This window comes from Gastrolobium bilobum, unplaced genomic scaffold, assembly GCF_033153095.1.
Source record: "Gastrolobium bilobum isolate Gb01-03AN ecotype WA unplaced genomic scaffold, APGP_CSIRO_Gbil_v1 utg33132, whole genome shotgun sequence".
Lineage (NCBI taxonomy): Eukaryota > Viridiplantae > Streptophyta > Magnoliopsida > Fabales > Fabaceae > Gastrolobium > Gastrolobium bilobum.
The window spans coordinates 248,842-267,085 of record NW_026897088.1 but is presented as its reverse complement, the minus strand read 5'-3'; the positions used below and the strand labels follow the sequence as shown (position 1 = coordinate 267,085).

General features: G+C 33.9%; 1 protein-coding gene across 1 annotated transcript; it reads left to right on the top strand.

Annotated features, from left to right (window-relative positions):
- The first annotated feature begins 16,209 nt into the window (after positions 1–16,209).
- On the top strand, positions 16,210–17,669 carry LOC133304042 (anthocyanidin 3-O-glucosyltransferase 7-like). The gene has a single exon (XM_061504012.1). It carries the CDS (start codon positions 16,210–16,212, stop codon positions 17,557–17,559), a length of 1,350 nt encoding a protein of 449 aa, XP_061359996.1. The 3' UTR covers positions 17,560–17,669.
- Positions 17,670–18,244: the final 575 nt, after the last annotated feature.

The window sequence follows — 18,244 nt, the reverse complement described above, 5'->3', positions numbered from 1 at the left end:
GGAGCTTCAAAAAGGTAATCTCTTGGTACAGAGGTTAATCCTCTTGTGTGCTCCACTATGCCCATTGAGGTAGTGGTTGGAAGTTGTTTGGTTCAATAGTATAATTATAACATGATCCTGCATGTGTTGTTGTTTGGGTATATAGAGTTGTATCGTGTCTCTGGCCAGTAGATAGTTGTCGTATGCCGTAGGGGACTTCCACTGGAGAGACCTCTATAGGGAGTTCCAGTTGGCCTGGGGCCGTAGAGTTATTATCCGTTGAGGAGCACTCTAGGAATGTCTCATGAGTTATGGTTGGGGGCGCCTTGAATGATGTTATGGGAACACATTCTTGGATGAGAGCCCTATGTCGTATGCCGTAGGCCATTGAGCTAGATGATTTGTATGATATGTTAATAGTTCATTATTGTGATTTTACATCTGAGTAAGCCATTGGACGGAGTGATCCTCCAGAACCTTTGGATTACTGAGATATATTTTTATATCTCATCCCGCGTTAAATATATTGAGGAAAGAAGAATAGTTTAGATTTAAGAAAACAAATATTTTAAGGGAATTAACATAGTAAATTTAAATAAAGATAATATTAGAAAATATTGATTAAATTTAAGAAAATATGGATTTAAGAAAAAAATACATAAAGTCAATTCATATATATTTTAATCAAGATAAATTTAATTGGTAAACATTTACTTTAGATTTACGATTTAAGGGCATGTTTCGTGTGATGTATAAGACTTGATAATATAAGCTTATACTATACGTTACGGCATTTTTAGTTGTTTAGTGTGGCCATCGTATAGTATAAGCTTATACAACAGAATTCTTTTATACAATCAAAAGGATGTATAACTTAATTAGGCCTAGAAGGGTAGGATTAGGCTTGATAAGGGGTTGATGTATTAACCAATGCAATTATCAAGAATTAATATATTATTTAATATTAGTATATTAAAATAAAAAATAATTTTTCAATACATAATTTTTTAAAATATTGGAGATTTTCTTATTAAAAAAGATATTTTTGACAAAAATATTTATTTTTAACTTATCTAGTATTATACAATGTATTACCAAACATTGGATGATATTATCTTATACAATATATTATCTTATACAATATCATGTCAAATGCTGAATAATATTAAAATTTAATCATGCCTTATACTATCAGGTCTTATACTATCAGGCCTTATCCTATATTATGTACCTTAAGGGCATGTTTGGTGCATAGTATAGGATAAAGACTGATAGTATAAGACCTGATTGAATTTTAATACTATCCAGCGTTTGGCACGGTATTGTATAAAATAATATATTGTATAAAATAATATCATCTAGTATTTGGTAATGTACTGTATAATACTATATATGATAAAAATATATATTTTTAATAAAAATATCCTTTAATAAAGAATTTATATAATTCTTCAAAAAATATCATATGATATTAATTTTTATAAAAATTTATTGATCAGTGTGTCCAAAATATAAATTAATTTTTATAAAAATAAAAATATTCAATATTTTAAAAATTAATATATTGAAAAATTAATTTTTATTTTAATAGATTAATATTAAAATAATATATTAATTTTTGAGAATTACATAAGTCAACGATGTTAATACATCAATCTCTTATCAGACCTTCACTACAAGAAAAAATCTTATTAGTGACAAAATTTTATGAAATTTTGTCACTAATTCCTACGTCACAAGTAAATTTCGTCACAAATTCCTGTGTCGCAAATATATTTGTGACGAAATTCGATTATTTGTGTCGAAAATTATCATTTGTGACAATATTTGTGACGAAAAAATTTCGTCACAAATAAACTTCTTTCTTGTAGTGCTTATATATCCCTCACCCTTAGGCCGGATTAAGTTATACATCATTTTGATGTATTAAGAGATTATGCTGTATAAACTTATACTATACGATCATCACACCAAACAACTGAAAATGTCATAACGTATAGTATAAGCTTATACTATCATGCTTTATACGTCACACCAAAGAAGCCCTAAATGCCCTAAGATTGAATCAATTTGTAAAATAAGCCATCAATAGTACGATTAACAGATTTATAATAATATTTATTGTAAATCAATTCAAAATAATAAGTATAAATGAACCTTATAAGTTATAACTGTGTGTCTGGTTAATTACGAATTAAATGTCCGTCTACAACCTTTTAGTTTTATTTTTCCTTGATTTCATGTATGCTTTTATAACACGGTATTATTTTTGGGTTTTATAAGAGTTATGTTGTAGGAAAAGTGATTGTGTAATGTTATAGAGATTCGTTTTGCGTGCTTTAGTTTTTTTTTTTTTGCTTTAAAAAATGCGGGCCCCACAAAATATTGTGTGTGTAAGAAATTTTTTTGTGTCATGTGACATGATAGATGCAAATCCTATTATTATTATATGAAAAAAATGCACCATTTAAATATTTTCTTCTTAGAATAAACCATGAAATGAAAGGTCTAATTAAATTTTTTAAATGAAATATATACGTAATTCAGAATTTATGCGAAATGTTGAAGGTAAATCAGCAATGTAATGCAAAAAAAGGAAAGAAATTGTCATCTTTTGTTTTATAATTTTTATTTCAGCAGTACTATTATTTACTACAAAAGAATTTCTACCATTGTCACCACGAGTAGGCGTAGTAGTAAATAAATGGGAAAAGGGAAAAATGCTTAGAGAAAAATGAGAAAGAGGAACTAATGAAGAAAATTGCAAACAAAAATTATTTTATTCTTTATTTTTTCAAGCAAACCATATAATAAAACTGAGTCGCGGAAGAATGAGGCATTAGATTGTCATTCTAATTACGTTATGAGCAATGTCATATACTTTTAAAAACCTTTTTTTTTTAAATATTAAAAAAAAAACCTTTTAAACCAAGTAGCTGCACGAAAACACGTGACACACACGATATTATTGTTTCTCAGCCAAATTATAACAAATAAATTATTTAAAAAAACAAAACAAAAGCTCAAACCTAATGACGCCAACACCACTCTAGTGGTAACTTTTTTCACGAAATGGTTTCGTGTTATTCAGCAATTCCGTAGAGTTGTTAAGGAAGGGTAAAATCGTAATAAGATCCAGACAGGGGTGCAGGATTCATGCCAAAGAATTGCTCAAAAAGTGTTATCGTTTTCGGGGAGTGTGTCTGTTCGAGGCTGCGGGGCCTCTGCAAACAGCAAACATAGCAGTTGTAACGTTAGGTAGTTACGAGGAACGAATCACGTGATATTCTATCATCTGGTAGCAGTCACGTGCACAGCGTAGCAATGACAAAAAAAAATTTAAATATCACAAATTAAACAAGAAAATATAATTATCAGGATCTTATGATATACGATTCAATTCATATGATAGATACGATTTACAAATCCAACGATACATATCGTGGACTCTATTAGAAAAGAGTTTGTATCGAATGATAACGTACTGTATCTTACGATATGATATGATATGATATGTGTGTCATACGATACGAAAATTCAATCAAAATTTGTAACTTTTAATATAAAAAAATAAAGAATTGATTTGTGATTTAATAATTAAAAAAATCTAAAAAATTATTATAATAGGTAAAAGAAAATAAAGATATGATTTAAACAAAAAAATTAATATGAAAAAATCGTATTAATAAAGAAAATAATTAAATAAATATTCTAAATACATTTAATATCTAAGGAAGAAAGTTTCTATTAATCAAATGCCTAATCTAATTTATTTACATGGTAATTATATATATTTTTATGTATACTTTTATTTTTTAGGTCCTCGATAGTGATAGTAGTGATAATATTAGTATTAATTATTGATAAGTAGGAGAATAAGTGGTTTGCATTTTAGTTACTTATGTATTTTACATATTGGATTTTTTTTTAAAATTTGAATTTATATGTTATTAATTATATTATATGTTTTTAAATTACTTTTTATTATATTTTTTTATCGTACGATTCGATATGATGCACGATACACAATACAAAAAATCGGTCAAACGATACTCGATACGTAATGTGATTCAACAACCTTGCAAGAAAATAAGAAAAAAGTAGTATTTTGGAACTTATTTAAGAATATATAACAATCAGTCGCGTCCAAATTAGAGTGCGACTGGTCGTGCCTAAAAGAGGATGTGATAGGGGGTTAGGTACATTTTGCGACTTATCCGGTGATGACATGGCACAAATTTTGTAGCAGTTTTAGCTTAAGACTTTAGAAGACCATAACTTTTGACTCGGGTGTCCGAATCAGGTGATTTTTTCTATTTCACGTAACTTTTTGAAGAGAACTCGGGGGCTTCTGTGTTTAAATGCTCTTGTGGTTGTGGTACCATTGTTGCAATTTTAAATTGTGTTTGTGCGAGACAAAACTTCAACTTAAATAACATTATTCACATCCACAGAGATAAAATGTGTCAGCACATAGATCTTGAAAAGTTACATTAAATAAATTTTTTTATCTGATTCGAACATCTGAATCAAAAGTTATTGTCTTCTGAAGCTTATATTAAAACTGTTAAAATTTTTGTATCACGTGTCATCACCAGGTAAGTCGCGTCCAAAATGGGAAGCGACCCAGCCCTATATCACACCCTCTTTTAGGCGCGACCGATGGCACCCTAATTTGGACGCAATTAATTGCTATATATTAATAAATAAATTTGAAAATATTAGTTTTTTATATTTTCTTATTTAATTTATAATATTTAAATTTTTCTACCAAGTGCACTCCACGTCTTACTCATTGCATATAGTATGTCTTCACAACATTGATTGTTTTTTACTTTCTCATAAACAGTTTTAGTAGTAATTATTTTTAACAATTTTTTTTTGCTAGATTGAATTTTTTCCTACCTAAACACTTATTAAAACTTTTGTCTAAACGTCTATCTTTTAAACTTTTTTATTAATTTAACTAATTTTACATAAGTACACACTTATTTTAGTTGTTTATTTAATGAATGTGGTGTGTTCTACCCTTATTGGCCCATTGGACACAATTATTAATGTGTCACAAATTTTTAAAAAATAGATTGATATAATTTTTATCTTGATAGTATCAATTTAAGCAATCTGTAAGGCATGGTCATTTCCCATGAATATAGAACCTTCTCAGACAGTTCATAAGTGCAAAACAAGTATCGTCGTGGAGTCATGTGTCATGTTGCTCTTGAATCCACTATCCAAACATCAGTGAGCTACTTTTCGCCTTTAGAACTAATTGTGCCTTCATTGTATGAGATTTCTCCTTCACTAAAGGTACTAGCAACATATTCTTGAGAATTATTTGCTTGATGAGACTTCTTTGTATTCTTCTTATTATTCCAACAATCTTTCTTGAGGTGCCCTTTATTTTCACATTGGCAGCATTTTACATTCTTCCTTTTCCTTGACTTTGATATACTCTGATTTTGACTCCCATTCGAGCCATGTTTCATTGATCTTCCACTCGTCATCGATAGAGCCTCTGCTTGCTTTGAATTTTCCAGTATGTTCTCCTTATTCATCAGTCTAGATTATTCTTCAAGAATAACAGCAGTGATATCATTGAACGATGGGTTGTTTGATAACCCTTTATTTGTTATGTTGGTGATGAGTTTATCATATATATGAAGGGATATGTTATTCTGCCTACTCTTATTTTGTCTACCTTTGCCTACCCCTTTTAATATCGTACGATTACAATCTCATCAACGGTCAATATTTGCGATATAAAACAAATCTTTTTTTCTCTTTCTTTCTCCTCACTTCCTCCCATACCCCCTTTCTCTCTTCCTCTGCGATCAAGATCGAAAATAACGAGAAAATCGAAAGAAAAACCCATACGACCATCAATTAAAAAACCTCACTTATTTTTCTTATCCCTAAATAAAATATCTTCAAAATTAAAGGTGACCAGAGAAAGAGTAACTAAAAATAATCCATATAATTCTATTTCATCCAGATCTAATAGTCTAACGCAAGTCTCCTCTCTTCCTCTCGGAACCATTGTAAAAAATGCAATATATCGTTCGATTCAAAAATGCAAGATTAATCGTTCGATTATTTTCTATATTTCTCTTCAAATACAGAAAATAATAAGTTTGAGGTTTCTTATTAAAAACACATACTCATTGATCAATATATCGCTATTGATTTCAATAACACGCTCGATTCTTATTAGCATGAGGGGACCATGAAATTCCTGAGAAGTTCTTCGAACATACTGTATTTATTGTCTCTCATCGGTTTTAACAGGAGCATTATCAAGGTCCTCAATTTCCTTCCTGCTCTTTACCATACTCCATTTCTTGCTATTGAAATCTAGTTTGTCCAAGTCATCTGCATTAATTCCCACATAACCATAAAGAATATTCTCCACTTCATCTCCCTGATCATATATGTTTGAAGATATTTTGTTTAGGGATAGGCAAAATAAATGAAGTTTTTTAATTGATGGTGGAATGTGTTTTTCGTTCAATTTTCTCATTTTTTTTCAGTCTGGATCGCAGAGGAAGAGAGAAAGGGGAGGAGAGAGAAAAGGTGTGGGAGGAAGTGAGGAGAAAGAAATGGTTTATTTTATATCGTAAATATTGACCGTTGAATGAGATTGTAATCAAACGATATTGAAAGGGGTAGGCAAAATAGGAGTAGGCAGAATAACCTACCCCATATATGAATCAGGTAGACTTTGTAGTAGAAGCTCAATATGTTCACTTTCTGCTATGTTGTAATCCAATTCTGTAAGTTGAGAAAACAACGTATTCAAATTGTTGATGTGATCTATTATCGTTGTGGACTCATTCATTCGAAGAGTATAGAGTCTCCCCTTCAAGAATATCTTATTATGAAGAGATTTGACCTCATACAGTTTGGTTAGCACATTTTAAATTTCCTTTCCCGTATTTTTTCAACCACACTTGACAAGATTGTATCTGCCATTGCTAGGTGTAGATTGACAACAACGTTGTTATCCATTTCTTTCCACTTTTCTTCTATTACTTTTGCGGGTCTGCCTTCAATTGCAGCTAAGCAATTGCCTTTCCTCAGGATTGCCTTCATTTTCAACTTTCATAGGGAGAAATTGCTCCCATTGAGTTCCTCAATCTCAAATTTTGCTACCATGTTGTTGACAATACTCTGTTTATTAACTGTACCGAGTTACACTATTTCACCAATAGTAGTATTATGAGTAGCATCACAACATGAATAGTAACTAATAACCACTGAGCTTTGTACCATCGTTAGGTAACAGAGTATCATGCAGCTAAAATAAAGTTGAGAGAAACAAGAATTTCAAGATACTGTTAATCTCACTAATTGGACAAGTAAGTGTAAGTGAGAGTCTCTTCGTGCAATTGCAACAATGACTAATTAAATAATCACTAAATTTAAGGCTATGTCTTTCCATCACTTTCCTAGACATTAACGGTGTAATTAGCTTTATCTTAATTCCACCGGTTAAGAGATCAACAAATACGCCCATTAAAGTGATGTACAAGATTTACGTGAAAAACTCAATTAGAAAAAATCACAAACAATATCAAAGAAGATTTTCACCCGATGAAAGAAATTATAACCTCTGTAATTACAAGAAAAGAACAATATGACTCTCTTATATGGGGATAATATACCTAACTCAAAAGAACACTTTAAGTTTGTGGGATTTTGAAATGGATGAAAAACCAATAGTAAGCACCTTAGGGTGCTATTATGCATCACAAAATTGGATCCCTTCTTTTTCTCCAACTTTCGATAACAAAAATGTGAACCGACGATGATTGAAGAAAACAAAGCTACGGAAAGTTGTTTTAAAAAACATCATCGTGGCTTATGTCAATCCAATCCTATAATTTCGCCCATAATATTTTAAATTTATAATTTTTATAAATTAAGAATAGATTATAATTTATTTGTTTAAGTTAATATTTCATGAATATCATGATTTCATTTTATATACAAGATGTCTAAATTAAATTTATATATTTTATGTAAATCTTAAATGAGTCTAATTCTAACTTGGCAAATATTATCGTAGGACAAGGTTCAAAAGATTGGTCTCAATTTCAAATTTTGATTGGATCAAGTATTCGGCCATGAGCACAGTCACATGTCATTATCATTCCAACTCTATAATTAATGTTAATGTTATGGGTCTACTTTTATGGAATTGAGCGACATTTTTTTGTATCATTATCAACTCACAAATTTTTACATATTGATTAGTTGCAGTTCAAGTGTAAAGTAAGCTTGAGTTAAGTGATTAAAAGACCTCTGCAATTGCATTAGATGCAGTGGTGGAGTCAGATTGTGTGTGGAAGGCTTTGATCTCAACTTGTTTTTAAAAGTTAGTCATATTTTTAACGTGGCTAAATAATCATAGTTAAGTTTCTAAATAAAATTTAATGTTAAGTTTCACTTAAATTCTTTGTTATCAAAAAAAAAAAAAAAAAAAAGTGTTAATCTAGCTTGTTTTGCGCTACCTCTACAAGCTAGGTCCTCTCTTAACTCATAACTTTAAGGGCTGTACTACTTGAGAATTATGTTATGCAAATTATTTAGATATGTTTTGCGATTTATTATCATATACAACTATCGAATTAAATCTTACATGTAATGTCAGAGCTATAATATATGATTTAGGATCCAATTTGTTTTGATTGTGTATAATGCTTGAATCTAGAATATTTTTTATGCAACTTTTCGGTGACATTGAACCTTTCGATTTTACTGAAATTAAAACAAATAATTTGGGGATTTTATAACATTTTTGTTGTATAAAAGTGATTGAAGCAATAAGTTCAAATCTCTATATGACTAATTTGGAGTCGGAGTTTAATTAGAGTTAAATCTTTTTGCTTCTCGTCAAAGATATATGAAGTGAGTCAAATTTAAATTTTATCTCTACTTAACTAGCCTGAACTATATTTATTGGGTAACTATTTGTTGTTTTAATGATAGTTTATTCAAGAATCAGTGAAACTTGCATTCATCTCCTCAAAATCGGATTAAATTGGTCGGGTCGATAAAAAATCCGATAAATTAGTGATATAATTTATCCATGTTCAGCAATAGACCAAACATGTATCTGACATGATTAAAATCGGTTTGACTCAATTGATTTTTATCAAAATCGATGATCGGATCGGTTTGCAAATAAATCGGGAATCATGAAAAAAAAAATTTAAAAAATTTACGTCATTTCTTACTTTCGACTTTTCTGTTTCATTTATTGTACCTATTTCATTACCCACAAATTGAAAAAGCTGCCCTTCCTTCGTTTGAGTAATAAAAAAAAAAAGCTGACGCGTCCTTCCTTGGACGATTGCTTCCTGTGAAAGCTACCCTTCCTTCATACAAGGACCGCTAGTGACCAGTATTTTTTTTTATTAGTATTTTTTATCAAATTTTTTTTATGTTTTTATGCTAGATTTTGATTAGATTGTTTTGTCTTGATAGTGTCAAAAGTTAATCTTACAGATTTGTAATGGGAGTGATTATGTTATTTGATCAAAAAGTAATTATGTGATTATGTTATTTGATTATAATATTTATTGATGATGAAATAAGAAAGAGAGAAATATATAATTTTTAAATGAGTAGTTGTGATCAAATAACATGATCACATAATCACTCTTTCACATAAGAAAATCTACTCCCACTTGTAGTAGATGTTAAATGTTTAAAAGAAGAACAAGTATTACATGCTCGTTTGTTGAATAATTATATGTGATTTATTATTTTTCAGATATGAAAATTTTGAACAGGTATCAAATCTTACATGTATTTGAGTATTTTTGTGAATTTTATCTATAAAATACAAATTTTGATGTATTTATTTGGATCATACAATTTAACTACTGACTCACTGATTCAACCAATTACTTAATATTTCAGCCGGGAACATGACTTGGTCGATTCTGATTACCTTTGTAAGGTATCAGACCAGAATGCAAGAAAGGGAAGAAAGAAAGAGAAGAGAAGAAAACTGAATGTGATCTTTCTATTAGACAAAGCAATTCATCATTACTCACTATTACAACATAGCAGTGTATATATACAGGCTAGTTACAACTAACAACTCAGTAGCTAGGAGTTAGTTATAACTGACTATAACTAGAAATGTAAAACTGATAACAGAAATATATTGACAACTGTTATACTCTTTCATCCCCCCTCAAGCACAGTGGTCGATGAATCAGAGACACGAAGCTTGGTTCGGAATTCTGAAAAGGAAGCGTTGGATATAGCCTTAGTGAGACCATCTGCAATCTGGGAAGTTGCAGGAATATGGGTGACAGAAACTACTTTCTCTCGAACGAAATGGAGGTCAAGTTCAAAGTGCTTGGTTCTAGAATGAAATAATGGATTAGCTGTAAGCAAGACAACACTCAGATTATCACAGTAGACAGTTGGGACTTGCAGCAGAGATACTCGAAGTTCACTGAGCAAGGAACGCAGCCACATGAGTTCAGTGATGGTGGAAGAAAGGCATCTGTATTCTGCCTCTGTACTAGAGCGACTAACAACCGGTTGTTTCTTGGATGACCAGGAAATGAGGTTGCCTCCAAGAAAAACACAAAGGCCAGACGTGGATCTGCGATCATTGGGATCTGATCCCCAAGTAGAATCACAGAAAGCTGATAGATGAAAGTTAGAAGATGGTTTAATGTGAAGACCAAAGGATGATGTGCCACTTAAGTATCGAAGGATCCTTTTGACTGTCTTCTAATGTGTATCAAGGGGATTGTGCATGAATTGGCAGACCTTGTTAACTGAGAAGGAGATGTCAGGACGCGTAATAGTAGCATACTGAAGTGCTCCCACAATGGATCGATATAAAACAAGATCATGGAAAGGAGAACCATCTTTAGAAGACAGTTTTTGTCCCGAGATCATAGGAGAGGGCATAGGCTTTGCATCTGCCATGTTTGCTTTCTTCAAGAGATCAGAAACGTATTTGGACTGTGTCAAGTGCAGACCACCAGTCTGCAAGGAGTGAGCTTCAATTCCCAGAAAGTAATGTAATTTGCCTAGGTCTTTAAGTGCAAAGGCTGAATTCAATGTTGTAATGAGGGAAGAAATGGCAGTAGAGTTAGAACTTGTGATCAAAATATCATCTACATATACAAGTACATAAGTTGTGGCAGTGGCAGTGAATGACACAAACAGAGAGCTGTCACACTTAGTGGATGTAAAACCAAGTCTAAGTAGAGTAGAACTTAATTTCTCAAACCAAGCACGGGGTGCTTGTTTGAGGCCATATAAGGCTTTAGTGAGACGACATACTACACCTTTGTCATCAGTAGTGAATCCAGGAGGTTGGACCATGTATACTTCTTCAGTTAAATCTCCATTTAAGAAAGCATTGTTCACATCTAGTTGATGGATAGGCCAGTTTCGAGAGAGAGCTAGAGTAAGAACAACTCTTATGGTGGTAGGCTTAACCACTGGACTAAATGTCTCTGCATAGTCGAAGCCCTCTTGCTGGTGGAAGCCTTTAGCAACCAAGTGAGCCTTATACTTAGATATGCTGCCATCAGGACTGTATTTGGTTTTAAAAACCCATTTACAGCCAATAGGGGACCTGCCTGGTGGAAGAGAAACAAGTTGCCAAGTATTGTTTCGAAGAAGGGCTTGGTATTCATCTTTCATAGCTTGTAACCAATGTGGTTGTGACATAGCTTGATTCACAGTGGTAGGTTCCAAGGAAGCAGAGAAGGCCTTAGGTTTGAAGATTCCAACCTTGGCTCGAGTTGTCATTCTATGATCATTCTGAGGAGCAGCAGGATGACTTAATTGAGATGGAATAGAGCTGATTGAAGGAGCAGCAACATTTGAAGAAGCAGTTTGAATACCAGTAATAGGCAATCTGCAAGGATTAGTGCTAGTAACAGGCAAAACAGTAGGTACATTGTTATTAGAAACAAGAGAATTTACAGATGTTGGATCACTCAATGGATGAGATACAGTAGGTATATGAGGTGCAACTTGAACAACTGATGGTGCAGGTGATGATGGAAGTGGGGAAAGCTTAGGAGTTTTACAAGGGAAAAGTGTTTCATCAAAGATAACATGAACAGTAGTGATAATTCGACCTGATGCAGTAAGGCACTTGTAACCTTTGTTATTCACAGCATAACCAAGAAAGGTACAAGGTTCTGACCTATAATTGAATTTATTTTTGTTATATGGTCTAAGATAAGGATAGCATGCATAACCAATTTTTTTGAAAAAAGAGTAGTTTGGGAGTTTATTGAAGAGAATTTGGAAAAAGGATTTATTTTCTAAGGTAGGTGAAGGCAACCTGTTAATCACAAAAGTAGCAGACATGAATGCATCTTCCCAATATTTTAATGGAAGAGCAGAAGCTGCCAGAATGGTGAGACCAGTATCAACAATGTGTCTATGCTTCCTTTCAGGTGTACCATTCTGTTAATGGACATAAGGGCAGGTCAATCTGTGTAGGATACCATGGTTCTGTAAAAAGGGAGTGATTGTGAGGTATTCTTTACCATTATCTGTTTGGACAACTTTAATTTTGGAATTCAATTACAGTTCAGCCATGTTCTTGAATTGAATAAAGATGGAGAGAGTTTGGGATCTGGTTTTTAATGGATAAACCCGAGTGAATCGACTAAAGGCATCAACAAAGCACATGTAATACCTTGAACCATATATACTGTCCATAGGGGCTGGACCCCATATATTAGAGAAAACTAATTCAAGGGGTTGAGAATAGACAGTAGAAGACAAATTAAAAGGTAGTTGGTGCATTTTTCCCATACAACAAGCACAACATGGTGTAATGTCAACTTTATTATGAAATGGAATATTACAATGTGAGAGGACAGCTTTTACAGTTTTGAATGAAGCATGTCCTAGTCGACTATGCCATAGGTCTATGACAGAATTACAAGAAGAATTTCGAGAAGAATCAACAGAATTATTACAAGTGGAAGTTTCTGTATGAAGTGCAGCAAGAAGAGATTTCTTGAGCACTTTAACACCTTGGAATGCATATAATCCATTCTTAAGTGTCCCTTGGAGAAGAATCTCCTTGGTGACCTGAGATTTAACAAAGCATGTGTTAGAATGGAACTCAAAGAAAACATTGTGTTCTTTAGCAAATTGAGAAACACTCAGCAAGTTTTTGGACAAATCAGGGACATGTAAGAGGTTAGATAAGACAAAAGAAGATGAATTATAAGGAGAATGGAGAATTGAGTGACCAATATGCTGTATTCTCATACCTGTTCCATTACCTATCTTGACAGAATCATTGCCTCTGTAGTTCGACTTTGTAATCAGGTTTGACTGATCTGGAGTAAAGTGGTTGGTTGCTCCTGAATTAGGATACCAAGTAGGATCAAAGACTGAGCAGTGATCAGATACATCTTCACACTGAGAAGAACTACTGGATTCAGCCACAGCAACATGAGCTTGAGGTTTCTGAGATGAGCCATTTATATGATGCTGATTATAGGGATTTGGAAGTCCCTCAGTAAAACGGTGATGGCACTCCCAAGCAATGTGACCAAACCGTCCACAGACTTGGCACTGTGGTCTGTTAGAATTCTGAAAATTATGAGAATTGTAAAATTTTTGATTAAATCTTCCACCTCTATAGAAGTTTCTGCCTCCTATAGTTCTGACCTCTTCCTCTATTAAGGAAGGTTCCTCTTGTAGAGTTAAATCTTCCACCTCTTGAGAACTGCATTTGGGCCACGTTTGCTTGTAGAGAGTTGATTTCTGTCTTTCTGTGCTTTTCTATACGTTCTTCTTGTGCCATTAGTAAAGACTTGATTTCATTCACAGAATAGGCATCAGTTCTTGAAGTAACTGATATAATGAAAGGATCATAATCCCCACCTAAACCGTCGAGTATGGCATCGATATGATCTTCAGTGGATATGGGAGCTCCTGTAGCTGCAAGCGAATCTACAATCTTCTTTAGCTACAGCAGATACTTCGAAATGGAGTCTCCTTTCTTTGTGCTTTTGAGTTGAACCTTCAATTGTTTAATTTTTGCTCGAGTTTGAGAAGCAAAGAACTCTTCAAGTCTCTGCCAAATTTCACGTGAAGTGTTGCATCCAACTGCTCTTGTAAGAAGAGATTCGGACATGGAAGCCAATAACCAAGAAACCAGCAATTGATCTTGTTGTTCCCAAAGATCTGCTCCATATTCGTTTCTTGCTGATTCTGCATCTCCGGAGATGAACTTCTGTAATTTGAAACCTTTGATTGTTGCTGATGCTTGCTGTTTCCAAGGGAGGAAATTCTCCTCATCCAGTTTAATCGAGACTGGATTCAAAAAGGTATGTAGTGTGGGTTGTGTTGTTGAAGCTAGTTGTGTTGAAGCGTGGTTTTCCATGGATCAAGATTCAAGCTGTGATACCATGTAAGGTATCATACCAGAATGCAAGAAAGGGAAGAAAGAAAGAGAAGAGAAGAAAACTGAATGTGATCTTTCTATTAGACAAAGCAATTCATCATTACTCACTATTACAGCATAGCAGTGTATATATACAGGCTAGTTACAACTAACAACTCAGTAGCTAGGAGTTAGTTATAACTGACTATAACTAGAAATGTAAAACTGATAACAGAAATATATTGACAACTGTTATACTCTTTCAACCTTGGTCGTTATTCTTATTCCCATGTTTCTTTCTTTCTTTTATTTTATTTTCTTGATACAAAAACGAGTTGAATCTTCGCTTGGATCATGGTTTTATGCCACAATTTAACGGGCTTTAGTTTTTTGCATGAATCGCTATAAAAGCCCAAGCTTAAGGAGCTCACTTGCTTGGCCGCGGCATAACTCGTTTTGAGGATAAGTGGGTCATTCCCATTACCGTTTCCATCTGAAAAGCAAATTGCACAATGCATGTGATTTTGGGCTTTGATTTCGAGTTTTCGTAAATTACGAACAACGGTAGAATCTGCCTCCTTGTAGTTTGACCATCAAATTGAAACAGGCCCAGGCTTGTTATTAGATTAGAAAAGTTTTTATAAAATTTTTGTATGAAAATTATCATAAATGCATGAAAACCAGCCAGGATTAGAGGGAGAACAAAGCAAGGTTGAAAAATAAAAAATGTTAAGTAACAAAGTGCAACAATTTTTTTTTTTTTAACCTTTCCAATCTCATGGTTTAAAGAATGGTTTTATTCTAGCACCTCTTTTTTTTTTTTGTCAATTCTGTAAAAAGAGGGGTCATCTAAAACTTGCCACCGAAATATTATTGGATATCTTCCAAAATCCACTGCTCCTCCCAATAAGGCCACCCAAGGCCATGAACTAATGATCACTATTTGTTCATCAAAGACAAAATATGTAAGATTTGACAATCTCGTAGACACTTGGGTTCAACCAGTGTCCCTCCTCAATGTTTAATGTGTTAATTATGTTATTCATTATTTAGTTTATGCTTCTCAATTATGCCAAACTAATGATGTTTCTATCAAATTTCCCCATGCCATTTTGAGGTGAAGACTTTGAGCATGAGGTAACGCTATTGCACGGTATACACTTCTCTTCTACTTGCCTTTCTGATTTCAAGTTAATAATTAAAAGTATCATGGGACTAACGGTGAGTGCCCAAGGTGATCATGCGAGAATGGTGGTTGTTGACTGGAGAGTGCCCAAGGTTGGTTTGTTTGGATTTGGAATTTAAAGGTACCATGACACTAGCGGTCGGTATCCAACGCGATTCACTGAAAGGTGGTTTGCATTGCCACTTGCCACAATTTGCCATTAACTGCTCCATGTCCCTACATGTTTTGGATTTTATTTTTGTCCTAATTATAGTTATAAAGTGATTAATCACAACACCAATTGCATAAAATTTTATATACTTTGATTTATTATTTACATGCCTACAAAAGTAGGTTGTAGTCAAATGCTGATTTTATGGGTTGGAGCTGGAATTTAGTCTTAGAAGTATGATGGGTATCACGTGATTCTGTGAGAATGGTGGATGGTTTGGAATTGGGAGTGTAGAAGTAAGTATCCATTGCTATTTTCCACTTGTCATTTACCATTTTTCACTTGCCATTTGTGCTAGTTGTGAAGTGACTCATTGCAAGACCAAATGTATAAGATCACTCGTTCGGCCATTCCCAACACCCCAACCTACATTTGCCTTCCATTTCTTTCGTTGTTCTTTTCCCACTCTTAAGTCTCATCTTTCCAATTATGCCAAACTCATTGGAAAACAAACATGTCGCTGTCATTGCTTTCCCCTTTGGCAGTCACCTTATGCCTCTCTTGAACCTTGTCCTCAAACTAGCTCATGCTGCGCCTAACTGTTCATTCTCTTTCATTGGCACTGAGAAATCCAATGCAATCCTTTTCCCAAAACCTTACATCCCAAATAACATCAAGGCCTATAGTATAAATGATGGAATCCCAGAGGGCCACGTAATGGGTAACCATCCAGTAGAAAAATTGAACCTTTTTCTTAAGACTGGTCCTGAGAACTTGCACAAGGGTATTGAATTGGCAGTTGCAGAGACAAAGCAGAGAGTCACTTGCATTATTGCCGATGCTTTTGTAACCTCTTCTCTTGATGTGGCTCAGACCCTTAACGTTCCTTGGATTCCAGTTTGGTTTCCAATGTCGTGCACACTTTCTCTCCATTATTACACTGACTTAATACGAGAGCAGTGTGCAATTAGTGATGCAAATAGAACCTTGGATTTCCTTCCTGGTTTGTCTAAGATACGTTTCGAAGATTTGCCAGATGATATAGTCAACTTTGGTGAGGAGGAGACACTATTTTCAAGGACACTAGCTTCACTTGGTAAAGTGTTACCTCAAGCTGAGGCAGTAGTTATGAATTTCTTTATGGAATTAGACCCACCCTTGTTCGTTAAGGACATGAAATCCAAGTTAAAGTCTATGCTTTATGTTGTTCCACTTCCTTCCCCGCTATTGCCACCATCTGACACAGATACAAATGGATGCTTGTCATGGTTGGACAAGCAGAACGCTGGATCAGTGGTATATGTTTGCTTTGGAACAGTGGTGACACCACCTCCACATGAGCTTGTGGCAGTGGCAGAGGCATTGGAAGAAAGTGGCTTTCCATTTGTGTGGTCTCTCAAGGAAAATCAAATGGGTCTTTTGCCAAATGGATTCCTTGAGAGGACCAGCATGCGTGGGAAAATAGTGTCTTGGGCTCCTCAAACTCAAGTTTTAGCTCATGAATCGGTAGGAGTTTTTGTGACTCATTGTGGGTGTAATTCTGTGACTGAGAGTATTTGCAGTGGGGTGCCTATGATTTGCAGGCCATTCTTTGGAGATCAGGGGACAAGTGCAAGAATGATAGAGGATGTTTGGGAGATTGGGGTCATAATAGAAGGTAGGGTCTTCAGCAAAAGAGGATTGCTTAAAAGCTTGAATCTGATTCTTGTGCAGGATGAGGGGAAGAAGATTAGAGACAATGCGTTTAAGGTGAAGAGCACTGTGCAAGATGCAGCAAGACCAGAAGGGCAAGCAGCACAGGATTTCAAGACTTTGGCGGAAGTAATTTCTGAATCTTAAGGATGGGGAAAGTTAGCAATAGCTAGCCTCAGTAATTTGAGTTTCATCACATTTTCAACCAAAAAAATAAAAAAAAAGCGAGTTGCTTTCATACATGGGTTTAACTTTTCTTTGGGAGAAATATTTTGTTCTGGCATACTTATATAAAATGGGTTCTATTGTGAAGAGAAAGGAGAATTTTTTTTAATAGAGCTAGCCTTATTTTCACGTGAATGTAACAGATAAAATGTTTGTACTGTAAAAGCATAAATAATTTTCATTAATATATTGTCTTGGCTAAATTACAATTTACCACCCTATACTTAAACTTTGTTCAAAAAACCCCCCCTTAACTTCTAATTTAAACAATTAACCTAATTAAATTATTTAACTTAAACAATTAAACATATCTGTAAAGAAGACTTCTAACTCCGTTAAATGTCTAACGTGACTTACAAAAACTCATGTCGTAAATCGAAACATGTTCTTGCGTGCATCCTTGAACTTGTGTCTAACATTAGTCTGGTCGCCCATGGGAAAGGAATAACATCATCCAGTATGTATGTTGGGTATTTGCGCACCACTTGGGAAGCACAAAATTATGGTTGGACTAAGGTGAATGTCGATGGAACTGCTTCTCAAAGCAATTCTAAAGGAGCATGTGGTGGTATAGCCCGTAATCGTTTGGGAGATTGGATGGGTAGAT